General features: G+C 49.3%; 8 protein-coding genes across 8 annotated transcripts; 5 read left to right on the top strand and 3 right to left on the bottom strand.

Annotated features, from left to right (window-relative positions):
• Positions 1-2,952: 2,952 nt before the first annotated feature.
• MIND_01127300 (Coatomer subunit gamma) lies at positions 2,953-3,464 on the bottom strand (the record flags this gene model as incomplete). The annotated part of the gene is made up of 3 exons (XM_037367825.1): positions 2,953-3,120; positions 3,176-3,394; positions 3,432-3,464. 3 exons carry the CDS (start codon positions 3,462-3,464, stop codon positions 2,953-2,955), a joined length of 420 nt encoding a protein of 139 aa, XP_037215657.1.
• A 620-nt stretch (positions 3,465-4,084) lies between these two features.
• On the bottom strand, positions 4,085-5,363 carry MIND_01127200 (uncharacterized protein; the record flags this gene model as incomplete). The annotated part of the gene is made up of 6 exons (XM_037367824.1): positions 4,085-4,166; positions 4,216-4,385; positions 4,431-4,724; positions 4,774-4,983; positions 5,036-5,073; positions 5,123-5,363. The coding sequence occupies 6 exons, from the start codon at positions 5,361-5,363 to the stop codon at positions 4,085-4,087; spliced, it is 1,035 nt and encodes a 344-aa protein (XP_037215656.1).
• A 707-nt stretch (positions 5,364-6,070) lies between these two features.
• Positions 6,071-6,562, top strand: MIND_01127100 (uncharacterized protein; the record flags this gene model as incomplete). Its single annotated transcript, XM_037367823.1, has 2 exons — positions 6,071-6,229; positions 6,278-6,562. Exons 1-2 carry the CDS (start codon positions 6,083-6,085, stop codon positions 6,560-6,562), a joined length of 432 nt encoding a protein of 143 aa, XP_037215655.1. The 5' UTR covers positions 6,071-6,082.
• A 273-nt stretch (positions 6,563-6,835) lies between these two features.
• Positions 6,836-7,800, bottom strand: MIND_01127000 (GroES-like protein; the record flags this gene model as incomplete). The annotated part of the gene is made up of 4 exons (XM_037367822.1): positions 6,836-7,196; positions 7,237-7,405; positions 7,468-7,487; positions 7,538-7,800. The coding sequence occupies 4 exons, from the start codon at positions 7,798-7,800 to the stop codon at positions 6,836-6,838; spliced, it is 813 nt and encodes a 270-aa protein (XP_037215654.1).
• A 217-nt stretch (positions 7,801-8,017) lies between these two features.
• MIND_01126900 (Beta-N-acetylhexosaminidase) lies at positions 8,018-8,551 on the top strand (the record flags this gene model as incomplete). Its single annotated transcript, XM_037367821.1, has 1 exon — positions 8,018-8,551. Exon 1 carries the CDS (start codon positions 8,084-8,086, stop codon positions 8,549-8,551), a length of 468 nt encoding a protein of 155 aa, XP_037215653.1. The 5' UTR covers positions 8,018-8,083.
• Positions 8,552-10,430: 1,879 nt separating this feature from the next.
• MIND_01126800 (uncharacterized protein) lies at positions 10,431-11,915 on the top strand (the record flags this gene model as incomplete). The annotated part of the gene is made up of 7 exons (XM_037367820.1): positions 10,431-10,602; positions 10,659-10,867; positions 10,916-11,207; positions 11,260-11,444; positions 11,493-11,524; positions 11,580-11,687; positions 11,738-11,915. The coding sequence occupies 7 exons, from the start codon at positions 10,431-10,433 to the stop codon at positions 11,913-11,915; spliced, it is 1,176 nt and encodes a 391-aa protein (XP_037215652.1).
• A 1,411-nt stretch (positions 11,916-13,326) lies between these two features.
• Positions 13,327-15,189, top strand: MIND_01126700 (Copper P-type ATPase; the record flags this gene model as incomplete). Its single annotated transcript, XM_037367819.1, has 7 exons — positions 13,327-13,807; positions 13,854-14,557; positions 14,632-14,675; positions 14,719-14,757; positions 14,808-14,906; positions 14,953-15,031; positions 15,082-15,189. 7 exons carry the CDS (start codon positions 13,327-13,329, stop codon positions 15,187-15,189), a joined length of 1,554 nt encoding a protein of 517 aa, XP_037215651.1.
• Positions 15,190-15,453: 264 nt separating this feature from the next.
• Positions 15,454-17,550, top strand: MIND_01126600 (uncharacterized protein; the record flags this gene model as incomplete). Its single annotated transcript, XM_037367818.1, has 10 exons — positions 15,454-15,510; positions 15,560-15,749; positions 15,815-16,123; positions 16,180-16,424; positions 16,481-16,679; positions 16,726-16,785; positions 16,829-16,952; positions 17,008-17,197; positions 17,250-17,419; positions 17,472-17,550. The coding sequence occupies 10 exons, from the start codon at positions 15,454-15,456 to the stop codon at positions 17,548-17,550; spliced, it is 1,623 nt and encodes a 540-aa protein (XP_037215650.1).
• Between the last annotated feature and the right edge of the window lie 725 nt (positions 17,551-18,275).

The raw sequence follows: 18,275 nt of genomic DNA, 5'->3' as shown, positions 1-18,275 counted from the left end.
CACATAAATATAGATAGTTGTTGCATTTGTAGGCTTCTTCTTAAAGGAATCCATCACATGATCTGGCATCAAATAAGCCAAAGGCAATGAATCTTGCCCTACATGCCCATCTAGAACAGTATTACAAGTGAGAAAATGTCATCTTTCAGTTGAATAAACCTTATAAACTCAAGTATGTACCATAAAATTGTTGATCATTTTATATTATTATATTACCATTTTTAACCGTTTTTAAATGGTAATAAACGTTTAGTAAACGTTTTCTTACCATTTCCATTTAGTTTACCTGGAGGTGTAAATGAAAACTAAATAGTTGGAGCCCTAGTTATTGAGCTATCTAAGTGAATGACACTCTAACACTCTCGGGACACTCTCGGGACTGCGGTCGTCGGGAAAAGAGTAGGGTGTGTGACATTGTAATAGAGAATTTGTCGGTGTGTTGTTACAGCTTGTAATGCCAACAGACAATAACAAGCCCTTCATAGAACAGCTGTCAGCCGAGGGCTGTAAAATGCTAACAAGCGGCTTGGAAGTTATCCACAAATCTTGTGAACATTTAGCATTACAACTAGGTATAAATCACTCAAAACCCAACTAACATTATGTACAAGTATTTTTGTTGGACCGTAGATGATGCATTACACACAAATTACACAACCCCCCATTGGGACTCCCATTTTCAGTTATCACAGCGTCTTTCGTACTAGTTTATTGGTCTATCATAACAACTTCCCTATGGAACGAGCTCGGCATTTCGAAAGTCTCTGATTCATGATCGAGGACTGCATTTCAAAAGGGATCTCGTCATACTCGCTTGGTTCGGAAGTAGTTTAATAGGCCGACTCGGACAGAATGTCGGGAAATGTTGAATGAGACGAGGGGCCTTATTGAAGTGGTGAACTCCGATTCAGACAAGCTTCCCTGATCAGCAGCAATAAACTAATTGCTTGGTCCAGATGACGAAGATGGCAACAGTGGGAACATAGGGTGTCGACGATGACGATGGACGAAGAGGAGGATGAATAAGGCGCAGCCAGACGAGCGCGTTACGTTCGTTAGATCCGACGACTCGCAAATGTCGAGCCAGTCTGATTTGCCCAATCAGTCGCTGGTGTTTGCCCACTTCCGCTACCACCGCCTGTGCCCGTTCCCGTGCCAGAGCCGTTCTCATTGCTGTCAGAAGGCCCCTCCTCAGTCGTGTTCTCCTTGTCTGACGATGAATAAGATGCATCGAATCGGGAGCTGTAGGTGTATCCAGACGAGCTTGACCGTGGTCCACCAACAAGTCCCACTCTGGGTTGCCTTCGAATTTCACGAGTCCGAGCAAGCAAAGACACTGCTCCAGTGCAAAGAAACAGGTGAGTCGGACCCGACAATACAGAGCCCGAGCTATAAATGTAGCTCGAATCCGATTACAAGTCCAAATAGTCGCTTTGGGAGTATCAAGCATGCTTGCGCTATCTGGATAGCTCAACGAACTCGGCACGACACTGAACGACCCAGTACCACCAAACTGGGAGGGACTTCTGGTGAGCGAAAAGGTGTTGGTGCCGGTACCAGTGCGAGACCGACAGAGTTGGAGTAAAGAGTGTCGTGCTTGTTGTCCGACTGGCGCTCCGACTTTCGCTATTGCTGCTGGTGGTTTTTGCGCTGCTTCCTGGCTCCGACTGTCCGCGACAAGAATAGATCGTCCGAGCTGCCCGATGCAGCGCTTGAACGATTATACGCCTCGTCAAGCTGGCCCATGGACCCACGACACCGACGCCTGGTTCACACTAGTCAGACATGTCAATGTCAATGAGGCAAAAAAACATACAACTTGGAAGTCGGGCAGCGACAGTTGGAACATTATCTCTTGCGCTCGGGTTGGGCTGGGCATACTTTGCAGTCGAGAAGATGCAACCAAGAGCCTCCTCGTAAGGCTGTAAAACATTGTGAACCAGTCGGTCGAATGGATGGATCCCGCGTGGTCTTCCCCATTAATGGAGAAAAGGGTAAAGCAGGGCGTTCTTTGGCAATGGCAATGTCCAGCCTTAGTCTAGTTGGCGTATCGACAGTATAAAGAGCTGAGAGGTGATATTTGAGTCTGGGTCATGTGTTGGCCGTTGTGGATAAAGCGGTGTGATATTGCTGGAGGAGGGTACAGTTTGTGTGTTGCTTTGGCTCCCGCCGCTGAAGAAACCTCCGCCCGTTACTGAGGATCCAAAGTAGCCACCGGTTTTGATGTTCACGGCCTCTGGCGCTTCATTAACCCAGCGCTTGACGACATCCTTAGCTTGCGGGAACACACTTATGGTATGCCGAGATCAACGAAGGAGATGAAATGGAAGGGTTTCGGTCAACGATGGCAGCTTTGAAAAACCGTGCGACACCTTGGCTATTTTTCGTTGATTTTTCGTGTTCAGCATTCGAAAGTATAGAGATATGTCAAATCAACGCTAGTGTTCTGCAGGGCCGGGCTACCCGAGCCCGCCCTAATTCGGGCCGGGCATTGCAGGGCCCGGGCTCGCCGAGATCCTGAGCCCGAGCCCGAGCCCTAGCCCGGCCCGAAAGCCCTAGGGCTCGGGCCTCAAGCCCTGTCTGTGGGGGAAGGTCAGTACACCGTCATTCCAAGCAGCGGGCGACGATTTTGATCATCCATCAATTCCATCAGCAATACAATAATCATGTCGACCGGCTTGTACGGAAAGATTAACCGGGTGACAGGTTGCCAGCTTGGCCCGAGCTACCGGAGGCTTGTTGCCGGGCTATGATGTGACAAAAAAGTCACATCAATCACGTCGGCTGGGCAGCCGGGCTCATCAGGGCCGAAGCCTCGGCCCAGGGCTTTCCAAATCTCAAGCCCGGGCCTTGAGCCTTGGAAAGCCCGGCCCGACCCTACTTAGGGCTCGGGCTACCCGACCAGGGCTGGGCCGGGCTTCAAGCCCGAAGCCCGGCCCTGCAGGTCACTAATCAACGCACGTCGATGATATCGCAAAGGGCCCGAATGGCACTTGGCCGATAGATGACCTCCGCGTTGGGCTGAATGTCTTTTTGGATGCTGCTCGTTAGCATTATGACAGATTCCGCCGTCGTTGCGAGTTCCTTGATGGCCAGGTATACCGCCTGTCGCAGGGCGGCCTGCAAATCCACGTCAGTTAATAGTTTAAAAACACGCTCGGTAAACTGCCTGTACATCTTTGTGCTGCAATAGCTTGGTAGCGCCGAAGAAGAGAGTAGTAGCCTCTTGTGTGTTGAAATTCTCGCCCGCATATAGGAGGCACACGATGTGCGTAAGCAGCGCTCGACATTTGCGGGGGCTGATTGGAGACTCGTTGAAGACGCGGGCTGCCTGAATGATGGTCGTTTTGTTGTTATAGTACGAGCTCAGCCCGGAAGCGCTTTCGTCCTCCTTCTTATCAAACGGTCTTCATGATTCTTGAGAGTTTTACCACAGAGTGGGCATTCATTTTGGCCTTGGGCATTGTTGTATTGATGGGCGGGAGGTATGGTTGGGCCACCACTCAGACCGACCCACCTGGTGACTCGGTCAGACTGAGTCTGAGTCACTGAGATGGTGGCCAAGAAGGAGAAACGTGCCAATGAGTATGTAATCAATCAGTTGTTTCCAGATAAGAAACAGTCTCATAAACCAGCCGTCGTTACAGACGATTCAATCCGAGACGAAACTCAGTTAATATCCCAAAGTGCTCCAAAGATGTCATACTTTACGTCTAAATCAAATAAGTCACATATCAGTCACAATTAAGAGCAGGGAATCGTCCCACCCACTAATTTAACGTAACATCAAATTTCATTGATCACAACACTCTTCTCGGACTTGGCTTGACTAGCGCTCTGTAACGAGGGCTGGTTCATGAGACTGGATAAGAAAGTCGAATCAGGAAGTCGAATCATTGAAGGCAACGACACAGAACATGGATATTCATTGGTGCGTCTCTAGAACACATTGGAGTGTAATGTAGTTAGTTGATGAAGTACGAAAGGCAAGAATTGGTGTGAATCAATACGAAGACTAAGGACTAAGAGGTTTTTTTTACTTGTCATTTTCATGGACCGCATTTCATTTCATTTCCAGTCTGAGCTAGGCTTGGGTCTTGGAGTTACGCTTCCGTTTGGGCTTGACAAACTTGGGAGTGTCGGTTGTGACTCGTAAGCTCGGATCCCTCCAAAGTCGTTAGAGTATGGTTCGAGAATAGGAATCAAGCAACCGACCTCAACTTATCCACAATGCCACGAATAATTCCACCAAGCTCCTCTTTGTGCAAAGGGTCTCCAAGGGTTGCTAACATAGAAGAAACAGTCCAGTCATGGACAGGCTCCAAAACGTCAGACTCAAATTTCATCCCCGCTGGAGATTGTGCCTCGAGTAGAAGATGATGAATCTGGTCATCTTCAGCAGAAAAGCAATGAATAGGAAGAGAACAAACCACAACTCCCGCGAACGCCATCAGTCGGATAACAGTTTGTTGCGATGTGAAGGCCTCTGGGTTTCTGGTGTAGATATGAGACTTTTCGGCTATATCGATGGCGAGGTCCGAAAGGAAAGGGCTAGAGAAGCGGCCAGTGTCAGGGAGGCGCTGATTTGCCTGGCTCACAGAGCCCACAGCATCTGAACGCATCTGGCCATCCGCAGACACGGCAGCTGTAGAACCCTCAGGCTCTTCCCCACCTGCAACCTTGACCTTCTTCAACATTCGGTAGTTGAACTCATCGTCATTGGGCTAGGATGAATTCAGTAGTGAACGAACACAGGCTTGTTTCAGGACGAACAAATGTTCCATGAAGATAGAAATAACCGAGGAGATTTTCGCTAGCTTTTGAGGCCATTATCTTCTTGATCTCGCCATCTGTGTAGGGCTGGCCATTTTCTGGGTTCCGACATTCGGCCTTGGGAACAAGATAAATTCCCTTTAGTTTTTTGACCAGTTTGAGGGAGATTTTCCTGCTCTGCGATCGAAAGTAGCCGTGTTTGTTCTTGACCTAGATATCGGACAAGTGTCAAAGCAATTTCAGGATAAGTGATCCCACGTACGAAGCTGATCATGGCGTTCTCGTTCTCCGCGATTACAGCTGAGGCATTATTAGGCACGATGGTACGCTCAATCAAAATGGTACATACCCTCGGTTATGGACGGGTGAGCAGCTCTGACTTTCTGGATCATACTTTGAACGACTTCTTCGGCAGGGGGGGAGCGCCAGAGCTGCAGAATGATACTATTTAGCATACCATTACGCGAAAACTGTCTGATCGCATCTTCCAGTTCTTGGTTTGACAATTGCAATTTCTTGATAGCGCCCGCGAGAAGTGGGTCCTTAGTATCGGAGTTCGAGCCAGAGGGCATCGGCAGGTTCACTCCCATCGGCTCAACTGAGGAGGAGGAACGAGAGGCAGTATTCCCAGTCGATGGAATAGAACTTTGCCGTTAAGAAGAGGGCGCCAGTCGTGTGCTCGTCAAAGATTTGGGTCCCCGGTAAGGCCCTCCATGCCCCGGTACCTACAATAAATCAGTCCGAGCTATTATAACCAATAATACATGGTAACTGACCGTTTCCTGACGGGATGGATTGTTGTTTGGACCCATGGAATGCTGAACAGGAGAGAGCGGAATCGATTGTTGACCATGACCACTAGAGAAGTCGCCGCCTCGATGGCAGAAAAAGGATATGGGTGGTGGTATAAGTTGTCGTTGTTGTTGTCGTGCAAGTCGTGCAAGTCGTTGTGGGAAACATCTCGGAGTCCATGTCGAAGTTGCATCTCTGGATTCCATCCAAAGATCTTCTCGGCGTCGACAATACCATGCTCCCCACGATTAGGGTCTGCGAGAGGCAGCGACGGTTGGATATCGTCCTCCATACCAGATTGTAAATTTTGCGGTTCAGAAGACAAAGACGAACCTGAGGTTGTGTCCAATCAACATGACATCGGCGTCCACCATCAGTCTCGTAACGAGTTGCTCTCGAGTGAGGGCTGCTCAACGTTCAAGCCTATAATTAGCTTGAGTGTTAAAAGGGAGTTTCATCATGATGACGGTGTTGCATTGACAAGTGGCTGGTCACGCTTCCTTACTATATAACCACCATGTCTTCCTCAACTCGACATTCTGGATCTGAATCGTCTTCGACAAGCACAGAATCCACTCTAACGCAGTCCACACTGGAGTTCATTGAAGAAAATGCTTCGTCGTCTCTGATTTCACCCGCCTCAACACATATACCAAGAATGATCGTTCGTATACTTCAAGAACAACACTGCTTCTGCTCATACCCTCCTTAGAAGCTTCACTATGAGAATTGGACTCTTCGGGTGCCTGATACTATAACCGAAGCCCACGAACTCCTTCATATGCTTCGCTCTCATCGACGGTCCTGTGTTGCCCAGAAAACAGCGGCAGAACAGCGACTTCACACCATGATTATTTGCGTCAACTTTCTCCGGACGGAAATTGACCGGGAGGCAGAGCGAATCAAGGAGGCGGATAGTGATATTGGCCAAGCACGCCAGATGATCTCTTTGAAGGGTCTACCAGATATCTTTTCGTGTTCAGAATGTATTGCATGAATGATTTCTCTCCTCTTATATCTCATTTCTCTCATCTTATATCGCATTCTTGTACCTTGTATGTATCTGTACAAACATAATTTTGTGTCATTTTGTTTCGTTTTGTGTCTGGGGTGTCCAAACGAGGTGATCTAACTAAGATAAAGAGGACGAGTCAAAATGCAACTGGATATGAACGAAGTACTAAAATCTATTACACTGCTTAGCTGACGAGGAACTAGGTCAGGTATGCTATTTTTCAAAGGGCTTAGCCACGCATACTGACATCGGCGTCTAGAGATCCGACGACTGGGTTAAAGCAGGGAAATCGCTCCTCTCCTCCTCCTCCAATCCATTGTCAACAGCGTTGATGAGAGCTCTAAGCTGGCCAATGAGATCTTCTGCCCGAACCTTTGTACTCGCCAACTCTGACTCGGCCTCCAATAGTTTTCTTCTCAACTCTGCAGCCTGCCGTTTTGCCCGAGAAACTTCTAGTTCAGTCTCACCGAGCAATTCCAGAGCGGTCTCCCGTTCTTCAGTGACCACGGTCATTTTCGCTTGGAGTGAGGAGACTTTGGCTTCTCTCTCGAAGCAATGAGTGCGTAAAGTCTTGATGGTCGAGTTCAAAAGAACAGTGTCCTCTTTCACCACCGTACTGTCCGCAAGAGGTAGCGGCGCCGAGAACAAACGCGGACTTGCCGCTCTGGGGTTTGTCGGAAGAGAATATCGGGTTGAAGCCCAACCCGATAGGTGATGGCGTATACAGGCCGTTGAGAGAAGTACAGCCAGTGATAAGTGGCGAGCTGGTCGAAACTGACATTTGCAGGTTTCTGAAAGAAAATGATGAGAGATCGTCGACGAGACCTACAGGATACGAACTCGAATTAGGAAGGAGTCGTTGATGACATGTTATTGCTGATAGCCACCAGCCGTGTCGGAGCAAAATCTGCAATGAAATTGAGCCTACAAATAGAAACTCGAGAGGAAGGACGGTACACTTCATCGCCCTTCTTCCAGCCTTGCACACCTTGGCCGACCTCTTCAATGACGCCCGCAATGTCGCTACCAAGTATGGCAGGATAGGAGTCGATGAGCATATCCATTGAGCGACGCATGGGGTCCATTGGATTAAGTCCAACCGCCATGACTTGGAGCAGAACCTGGCCGGCCGCGGGCTTAGGGATGGCGATGCCGCTCTTCACGATGAACGGTGCTTTGGGAGTCTCGATGACGACGGCTGTTTGAGTGGGAGTAGACATTGTGTGTATGGAAACAGATTTTTGCGTGTTAGCTTGGGAATGGCGGATGGGTTATCCATATCGTCGATATTTAAAGGTATCTGCAAGCAGCACTTCCGCTGGAGATTAGCAGCGTCAGCGTGCTTTCGTGGTCGTTCGGAAGCTTGAGAAAAAATGAATGATCCCTACCGACACGACGATTATGTCAGCCAATTGGAGGTTGTTTCCACTCACATGCGTTCTTCTTCTCAAGTCCGGGCCGCTGGCCATATCTGCTCACGAGGGATCCCGCATATCGCTCCTCATGCCTTCCTTCTTCCAAGTTGCAGTCGTTGCCGCCTGTGTCATTGGCGCAGCGGCGGAAACACTTACGGGAATACCGACATTTGACTTCAACATCACATCCACCGACAAACTTCAGCTTTCTTCGCTTACCCACGTCCTTGTCGACTCACGGTTCCAACACTCTGTGGACTTAGCCGGACAGACGCTCATCCCACCGACGCTCCTGGAATTTGGCCAAACATTTGCGGCCGATCTCAAAGTACCTGGACTCACAGACATCCCGGTGCAGGTTGCAGACTGGGCGCAGCCTGGCTCCATTTTCCTCACGTTGTCAACGGATAGGGCGTTTTTCGACGCCGCTGGTCGAAATACATCGGAGGGATACACATTAACGGTTGGGACCCAAAATGTCGTTATCGCCGGTGCTAGCCCGCTTGGCGCTTTCTGGGGAACAAGGACCCTACTTCAGCAGGCAAAGCTAGGATGAAATGCTTTGTCAATTGGCTCTGATAGCGATTCGCCTGGTTGGGCTACTCGCGGTGTTATGGTCAGTCTCGACCTTCCTTGTTGGTCCTGCTGATTGTTACTCCAGCTTGACGGAGGAAGACATTTCTACCCGCCGGAGTTCATCATCGAAATCTGCTCGTACTTGTCTTTCTTCAAGCAGAACACCTTCCACCTGCATCTCAGCGACAACCTCTTCAATAATGTCGACATTTACACTCGCCAGCGCTCCCTTGAGCTATATGCCGCGTTCAGACTCAACTCCGATGACCCAGCTGTTTCAGGCTTAGTCAAGCCCTATCGGTTCAACGAGAGTTACACTCGCGAGACATTCGACAATATGCAAGCTTCATGTGCAGCTCGTGGAGTCACTGTAATCCCAGAAATTGAAGCTCCAGGACATCCATTAGTCATCTCCCAGTGGAAACCCGAACTCGGTCTGGCTGATTTGTACTGCAACCCATGGACGCGAGCGTTTCTTCGCCACATCTATTGCCATCCAGAAAGAGCTCAAAGTCGAGAAACGAAAACACGAGCAGCATATCTCTACTCTAGATAAAACCAGGGCTCGTCTTGACAAAGCCGATACGATCTTGACGACAACAAGGATGAAGGCGAGTCGCCTCGTGGAAGATCTACAGAATCTGGTTGTGGCGGTCGACTTGGCACTCAGCAAAGTGGAAGAGGAAGGGGACGTCTCAATGCGTGAGATTGATTTGTCGTATACCTCTGATACCGTCGACATGGTCTGAAATGTGTGTTGCTTTGGTTTTGCAGTCAAGTTATCGTAGTCTTTTCGTATGACAAAAAACAATATCATTCTTGGTTCTTACTCTCATGGCTCGCGATAAAAGTCCCCTTTTTCTCTGCTTAAGGCTCGTTGAAGTCGGTGCTACCGACGCCTGGCTCGTGGCGCTTGTCATCCTGTGACTCTGCATCCTCTCGCTTGTCGCAGCACTGTCACTGGTCAGAACCAGCAGAGAGCGAATCCGCCGATATCCCTCCAACCACAACACCGTCTACTTGGAGTGAATCCAGCGAAGACAAGCCTCACCCAATTTGCTGCAGAATGGGCGATAGCGAGCATCTACAATCAAGTCCGCGACAATGCAAGAGATTGGATATGGTGAGTGAGACATCAAATGAAAGAAGCGCGGGGCTCACCCAGTTTGCCAAGGCTTCAAACGCAAAAGCTCCGGTTTTCGATAGTGTTTCTGGCAGGGATGTACCGGTAAGTGAGCTGAGAAACAAAGAGAAATATGAACTCACCAATTCTGACGGGACTTCAAACGCAGAATCGAGGCGGCCATAAATGGAGCGCGGAGGGATTAAACTGGAAAAAAGTAAGTGCGTACATTGGTCGAACAGTCCCGGACACTCACGCATCGAAGATAAAGGATGGATGAGGGTGTACCTTTAAGACGTTGGCGTGGATGTTGAGGGAACAAACTGGACAAGGTAGGCAAACACGTTCAGGAAAAGAATATGAACCACTCACCATGATCAAGCCCGTTGCTACCAAGGCCGACGCTTGAGCCAGTGGGAAGCGGCGAGAACGATCAAGTCAGCAATAACAATGGGAACGTGCGAGAAAGAGGCATCGAGGGCAACACGAAGGACATGCTGGACACGGTGGTCAGTATATCGTTCAGGCTTTTGCAAGTACTTACTGTTTTCAAGGACATGTCATTGGTGGCCAAATCCAAGCTGAGAGCGAAACCACGGGGGAGGGGTGGTCTTCAAGTTGGCTTGTAGCAAGTGGTGCTCTTGTCATTGAGCCAGAACCCACTGCCACCATTTCCCCCACTCCCCCAGCGGCTTCGACACCTTTGTTGTCGCTACCGACTACTTCGACACCGATCATGCCGGCACTGGTTATGGCGACGCAAACCAAGTCGCTCGGGCGGTCTTTTGCTCTTATTGTTGGGTTGTGTGGGAGTGTGCGGCGCTCCTTGTTGAACTGGGCGGAAGTAGGTCTAATGAGACTGGGTCCCAAAAGGCCAGCCACTCCAAGGCAGCCAGGACTCCGATACGGTAAGTCCATAAAGCCGTTGCGAAAACTTCTCATTACCATGGCCCAACCTTGTCAGAACCAAGTAGTCCGAAACGGAGCTCGATTACAAGACTGCGGCCCTCAAGGCTCAAGCGAAACGCCAGCCATCTCAAGGCAGCCAGGACTCCGAAACGGATATCCTGGTCCACGAAGTCGTTGCGAAACGCTTTGACTTATTCTCACCACCTCATCTACATAGACATGAGTGACAGCAGTTGGCCAGACCGCTGTTTCGTCCAAAACAAGGTGGGGAAGGAAGTTGAATACGAGCTGACTTGAATAACAAAACCACAGGAGTGCTTTGACTGTCCAAGTCCTGAGCTTTGTCTGTGCTTGTCCTGTGCTTTGACAATGCTCTCGCCGAGGCCGTGCTCTTACCCTTTGTTGCGCTATAAAATCGGGTCTCCTTACCGCCCACCTTCTCATACCATGGCCCGCATCCCGAACTCGACACTTGTCCGAAAAGCAGCTCACAAGACCCCTTCTCACTTACCCAAACAACATACTAAACCAATTCCTATCTACAACAAGCCGAATCAGGATGCTATCCGAGAAATGAAAAGACATTGGAACAGGACAAGATTTCGTGAGTAAAGCCTACCAAACTTGTATTTTCTCTTGCTCATCCTATCTTCCAGTTCGTCTCAATAGCTTCTCCTTACGCCGGGCCAACACTCCAGGTCAACAAGGGTGGCAATTGGCAGATGACGTCCAAATCCGGGATATAGATTTGACCGGCATTCAAGAGCCAGTTGCGGTTTTGGACGAGAATAATCAACTCTTAGTGGCAGCATTCCCTAAGGGACTGACGAAGAAGTCTGCGGTGCGCAACAAGTTCCGTGTCATCACTTATGTTCATTCAAACCAATAGGATATGCTACTGCATCACATTATCACCCTTGCGTAAGCCACCAATGTACATCCTCTCGAAGGCTGGTGCCGATGGCCGTGTGGACAGCTACATCATCAAAGAGGGTCATCGCTGGAGTGATGAAGCTGAGTCGGTCCTGATATGGAATCGGGCACTCGGTAAGCCCTTCTTCAAAATTGTGGTCACATTTTTAAAGTCTGCAGCACGCCATGCCCGGGCCAGCAAAAGATGTGACAAAAACCTAGAACACACCGCTTCTATCGCGATGTGGCTTCTGTCTCTCACCGAATCAATGCCATGATCAACGTTGTTGATCCTGTGGCATACCGTGGCCTCCAAGAGCTTCGCACCCTCTCTCAGGCTGAACAACAACTCGAACATGTGGTGTCCACGATCCTCTCCTCATGGAGGGTCGGGAAGTAATGCTCAACCGAGACAGTCCCGAACACTACGATGAGCAAGACCCAAAGGATCTCTATGTTCTTCTCGACTTTCAAGGCGGCGTCTTGGTTATCCCGGAGCTTCATATTCGTCTACGGTACCTTCACCGCTCAATGGTGATGCTTCGAGGCAAGGCATTGGCACATTACGTCGAGCCTTGGACTGGTGGTCAAATAGTTTGTCTCGCCCACTTTTCTCATGCGTCTTTTTGGCGTTATCTTAATGTTGAAGTTCCAGAAGCAAAAGGATTAGTAGTGGGCGACGATATTCGGCTTGTCTGGGAGAACAAGCGGGGAAGAAGGAGTAAGTTGCCAGAGGACATTAAAATTAGAAAGAGGCAGAAGGAGATTTATAGATCTACTGTAGGTAGCCGAAAGGCAACCAAGTAGCCAGCGTTGCAATGTAGCTCACTTGCCATAGTCGGTGTTGGATTGGATGGTGGCGATCGTGAACAATCTCTGTCTGGCCGAAAAAGGAGATCAACGTCTTCTCTTCTTCCTCCATGTCGACCACCAATCGACCACTCCGTCAACAACACGTAGCACGTGGTTTACTCCTCTCTACCGCACTGCTCTTGGACGAGCTCGTGAATGGGCCACGCCAGAGCCTAACCGTTGATGACGATGAGGTAGCAGCAGCTTTTTTGCAGCAGAGATCTCCTCTGCCTTCAGCCTCCTCATACACACCTCTTCGCATATACCACCCCCAAGTACGGCTTTGGCCAGTTGCATGTGCAGATGGTGTGGCCATGCAGTGCCAAAACTAGGCCGTTTTGGCTTGAATAACCACGACCGACTGAAAACAACTCGCGCGTTGGGCGAAAGAAGTCCATACGTCTTCAAACTCGACTTCGGCCTTGGAGCGACTTTCCACCACAGTACGGAGGCTTCAAAGTGCGTTCTTTGGCCAGCTTTCCGAATTGTCAGGCTGATTTCTTGCAGAACCTGTCAAATGCGCCACCAGCGCCGTATTCTCTCCGCTTTCCTCCCTTCTCCTCTGTACTACGACTATATTTGCCCTTGTCGACAATGAAATACCAGCTAGTCACCATTGCCATCGTTTGTCGCCGATAATAGCCCCAATCACCTCTCACACCAAGAACTGCCCTCGGTGGCCCTTGGCAACCCAATAAATGCCCCCCCGCACCTCACCTCCTTTTGGTTAATCACCCGCCGCCGCCCCAAAATGATTCACTGCTCTTGTTTTCGACTTCGCCAATGCCAATCTCGTCCAACATCCTACAATGGCATCTTTGGCTGTCTTCTCGCCCATGAAGAGTACCCGTCGTTTATAAAAGGTCTCCATCTGTTCCAGAGACTATGTACGGTTTACAAAGCACTGTCGTTGCTACCTTTTCGTGCAAAGGTAGCTGCTGTAGCCGATACGCTTTATCATGGCTCGCAGCGTTTTGCGGCTCAAACCATGGCTTCCACAGCAACCATTCATCTGTCTTGACCATGGCCATTTGCTCTCCGTCCATTCCTTATGCCAACCAGCCAGGAATTCACTACTCGGCCAAAGGACGATCATTCGCGTCACAACGACACGCTTTCCACATTCGACATGCCAGTTCTTGGACATGTCGCGGACGCGAATTGAGTCTCTACTTGCATCGTTTCCAAAGCTTTTGCCTCCGCCATCTAGCACACAACACACACTGATAGAAACACCAGATGTTCGCTACGTTCACCAGCCACTGGAGGAACTCTACATCCTGCTGATTACCAACAAGGCGTCTAATCTCCTACGAGATATAGACATGCTCCACCTTCTTGTGCGTGTTGCCTCTGACATGTGCCAGAGCGCAGCCGAGAGCGAAGTTGCAACACGAGCCTTGGAACTGCTTGGCGCGTTTGACAAGGTGGTTGGGATAGGTTGGCTCTGTGAACCTTGTTCAAGTCAAGAATGCTCTGGAGATAGAAAATTACGAGGAAAAGATTCAAGAGATTATCGCCCGGGTACGTCTTTGGAAAATCAACTCTGGCTTTTCTTTGTCTGGATATGGCGGCGGCATCATTGGCTATTCACCCGTACCCACTTCATATACCCCACCGCCTCCCACTGTCTCAACTCCCATCAATCTCAATACTGGTATAGGAGCACGCGCGCCTTCATTCAGAGCTTCTGGAATAAAGTTGGGCAGCAAAAAGACCAAGCAGGCCGAACTTATCGACGCGCTTGGAGGCGACTACATGGCTTCTGGTATCGGTCTGACTTCTGAACCCCCAACTCCTTCCGTTGCTGCGGCCCCGCAGACTGTTCAATCTACGAACAAAGGCAGAGGAGCCTGCCCGAAGTTGTACCAGAAAGGTTTGTCCCAAACCTTGTCAGATTCCTTGTCGAAACTCAATGATCCACATAGCATTAACATCAGTATCGCCGAGCAAATAACCTGCTCATTACTCCGTGATGGAGGTTTAGAGAAAGACATCGAGCTCAAAGGAGACATGAACCTTTTAATCTCCGACCCAACGACAGACGATTCCAACTCACTCGTGGCAGCCTTGCAATTTAAACAACACCCACAAGTCGCCAAGTTCGATGCGAAGGCAAACCGCAATGAGGCCAAGAAGATTGCTCTTCGTGACGCCTCAAAGACCTTCCTCATCAACCAAAACCTGGCGGTATAAAGGCAACAATAAATCCGCCGTTCCGCTTTCCAGTGGGCTATATCTTTCATTTGATGTTATGTTTCAAGCTCACACTACGCAGTAAACTGCTGGCCCACACCTTCAAACGATGGTACATGCGAAGTCAGCATCGAATTTGAGCTCGAGAACGAAAGCGTGGCACCTCACGGCCTGGAGATATTCATTCCTTTACCGTGAGTTCATCTTATACCCTTGACCTATCCCACCTCTCAATAGCTTTTAGTGCAGGATCCTACCCGACAGTCTCATCACACACTGGTGAATGGTCGCTTGAACCCAACTCCAATTCACTTGCGTGGACCACTGCCATTGTAGATGGTGGGTACCCCGTTTTTGGGTCCTCTTTGAAGTGCTGAATACTTTCTAAGCATCATCGCGAAGCTGTTTACTGTTGAGGGTGATGATCCCGAGACATTTTTCCCAGTCCGTGTTGCCTTTGTTGGCAAGGTACGTGGTGGCGTGGGCCAAATCTACTTGTTATTCTAAACGAGGAACAGGGTAGTCTCGCGGGTGTGGGCATTGCACAAACGTCGCTTGAGGACGGCGCAGATGCAGTCTTTTCTGTCGACTCGGTAGTCACTGCCGATGGCTATTTCGTTGTCTGAGTTATTTTCGTACTGGGCATGATGTACAAATTCAACAGAAACCATCAGTTATTCATTGTTTCTTGCCTCTTCTTCTGTACTTACCCCTTGCTCTTCAACCTTTCCACTGCGCAAGCCGCTCTGTTCCTTGATTCCTCCAGTCATCGGTCCGTCTGATTCTGTCTGATTAATCACCGAATCTAGACACTATTCCTTCATTTAACCCACCACCACCACCATGTCAAAGCTGCTCAGCGACCTCTGGGCCAGCACTCCCTCGGCTCTATGTTGCGCTCAAAATGCGTCGAGTTACCCATTGATGCTGAATCAGAATCTCTGACGGTCTGTTCTTCTTTCTCTGCCCATAAGTACTCTACTCACAATGGTGTAGCGTGGTACACCAAGAAGTCGTGATCACACATGTGCGGAGCTGCAATCTCAGTTTGCTGCAGCAACTCTCGTGGGTGGTAAAACAGACTACAAGACGATGAAAACCGACTCTGGCGTCAAGGACACTTACATGGAGGCCTTTTTTGACAGGATGTTTGCTATTTCAACAAAACCTGCTAACCTTTCACACTGTGCGTGTTGTCTTTTCTCTCTTGTTTACCCTTCCTTACGCCCTCCAGCATAAATGCAAATCAAGTCTCTGACCGGCCTCCTGCGGAGACAAAATCAGCATTCGACATCAGGATATCGGCAATCGACTTCAAGTTCACTCGCAAACCCACTCTCGCTCAATTTGTCCACCCATTCACAGCAATGAACTATCCCAACACTCCCAGCCAGCACAACACTTGGTCGATGGCCAGCTCGCCTACTCCCACGCTCTATGCAGCCTCCGCCGCTGGCAGCGATATCACCATTGACAACCTCCCAACTCCAACCAACTTTGCGGACGCGCTTGCCAACTCGTTTGATATCTCAATCCGGACTATCGCGGGGACCTTCACGCGTTCAACCAGGTTCAACTCTTCATTTCATATGTCCTTCACTCATTGCTTGGTATAGCTTGGTTTGCAGCCGAACGGACTGTCGTTGCAAATGACCTACGTACTCGCTTCAAGGGACTTCAGATCGCCGAGCGTGTCTATGCCTACCACGAGGACATCAAGAGCGTGCTCCAGGAAGCTATTATGGCGCTCGGTCAAAACACGAGCCTGACCAACGAACAGAAGGCTAGTCCACTTGCAGCATTATATCCTCTCTCATCATTGCGTGGATACCTCTATATCCTATATGAAGTTAACTCAACCGTGAATCGAAGGCCAACATCATGCGGAGCCACATCGTCGACGACAAGCATAAAAAGCGAGAATCGTCGGTGTGCTCAGCCTTTCCAACCCGACCTGCTTACAACAAGAAACCAAGTTCAACGATGGGAGAAATGTTCGATGCAGGTGAATACCGTATACTCACGGACAGCCCAGACCTCGTCGTCAAGTGCGCAAAATTTCAAACTGGACACAAGTTGAAAGACATCTCGAATCCGGAGCTCGACGCAGAAAACCGTCCAGCTTGATCATGGTTGTTGGCGTCATTTCTGACGATAACCAGGCCCTCAAGGCAATTGGAGAATTCGGACCGGAAGTTTGCGAGCGCGAAGTTTTCGATGCAGTTGGCCAAACCACACCAATTGGTATTCAACTGAAAATCTTAGGTATCTGTATGGGCTCCCTTGGAAAAGAAAACCTTCACGCACTTAGAATAAAAATCTCAACAACCTCGAGCCAGCAATACCTGATCACCCCACTTCGTCATCAACCACATCGACAACGTCAATGGTAATGTAATTTCAAGCTGACACCATAATACGTATACTCATTGTGTGTTATATAGGTGTACTCAAACGAGTTGTCGTCTTGAAAGAACCACCGTCACGCTCACTAACCTATTCAAAAAAGGAGCTGCGAAACCTTCTCGGCCATCTGCAATGTCAATGGAAATGCGTCAAAAGCAACAGGAAATGAAGGCAGTATTTGGGAAGCGTGCACTGGCAGGAAGTGCGATCGCGGGGCCTTCGAATGTGGTCTGTGCAAAGCTTTTGTCCATTGCTTCCATAATACTGACTGAATTCTTAGGTGACAAGTGTCCGCGAAGCGCTGCTGCTGAATCAGAAGAGAAAACAAGCAAAAAAAAGGTCCAGGAAGGACCCACAGTGCCCAATGCAACGGACACAAATATTCCAAACCCGGTCACTCGTGATTCCACGAAGACGTGACACCGGGCCATCGCAATCAATTGCAGTACTGTGAAGAAATTAGTAAATGTTTACAGCGACCTCAAGACTAAAAAATCATCAGCCCTCTGTTTTCGTTCTGTTTGTACCGCCGCGCGCCGGCTCATTTTCATTTACTTAGTGTTGTTCAACTTGTTGGGTAACAACTTGAAACAAGAAGTTACCACGTGACTCGGTACTCTGAAATTTCTACCATCATCGTATTTGGCTCCAGCCTCAGCCTAAGGATTAATCCTGCCGTGAAACATAGCGAGAAGGCAATCTTAAAGGTAGGTGGAGCCCCGCTAACTTGAATACAGAAAGACCCAGTCTACTGCGCTGACAAGAACTCCACTCAGATGCCGCAGCCTAAGCTAACCCACGCGGATCGCGCACTGTGTCGGATTCTCTACTACGAGTACAAATGGACGTACAATCTTATCGCAAAGGCTTTTGGCCGAAAAGTTACTGGAGGAAATTCGCCCATTCGACGAGCGGTGAAAAACATCCCAGACTGCAAAAAGTCCGACCTTGATGATACGTCGAGAGATAATGAATTCGTCGACAAGGCCAGATTGACTAAACTGGTCCGCAAACACCACCACCCCCAACCACGCCGCTTCCATTCTACCTCACATGCTCAGACAGCTCAGTTCAAACCGGCTACAGATGTAGATGGACAAAATGCTGCTGATAATAACCAGAGCAGCCTCACCCCATCGAACAATGACCTGAACAGAACTAGCTTTGTCAGCTTGCGCGCGTATAACCAGACGCCATTCGAGTCGCTCACCGAATTCCTCACAAACATCCGGCCGGAAATTGATCTCTCTGATCGACACGACTTGTTCGTTCATCGAGGTATCAACACCATCGCAAAACTTCGCGC

The sequence above is a fragment of the Mycena indigotica genome, assembly GCF_014461135.1.
Source record: "Mycena indigotica strain 171206Taipei chromosome Unknown Mind.scaff0010, whole genome shotgun sequence".
Lineage (NCBI taxonomy): Eukaryota > Fungi > Basidiomycota > Agaricomycetes > Agaricales > Mycenaceae > Mycena > Mycena indigotica.
This window is presented reverse-complemented; position numbering and strand designations above follow the sequence as displayed.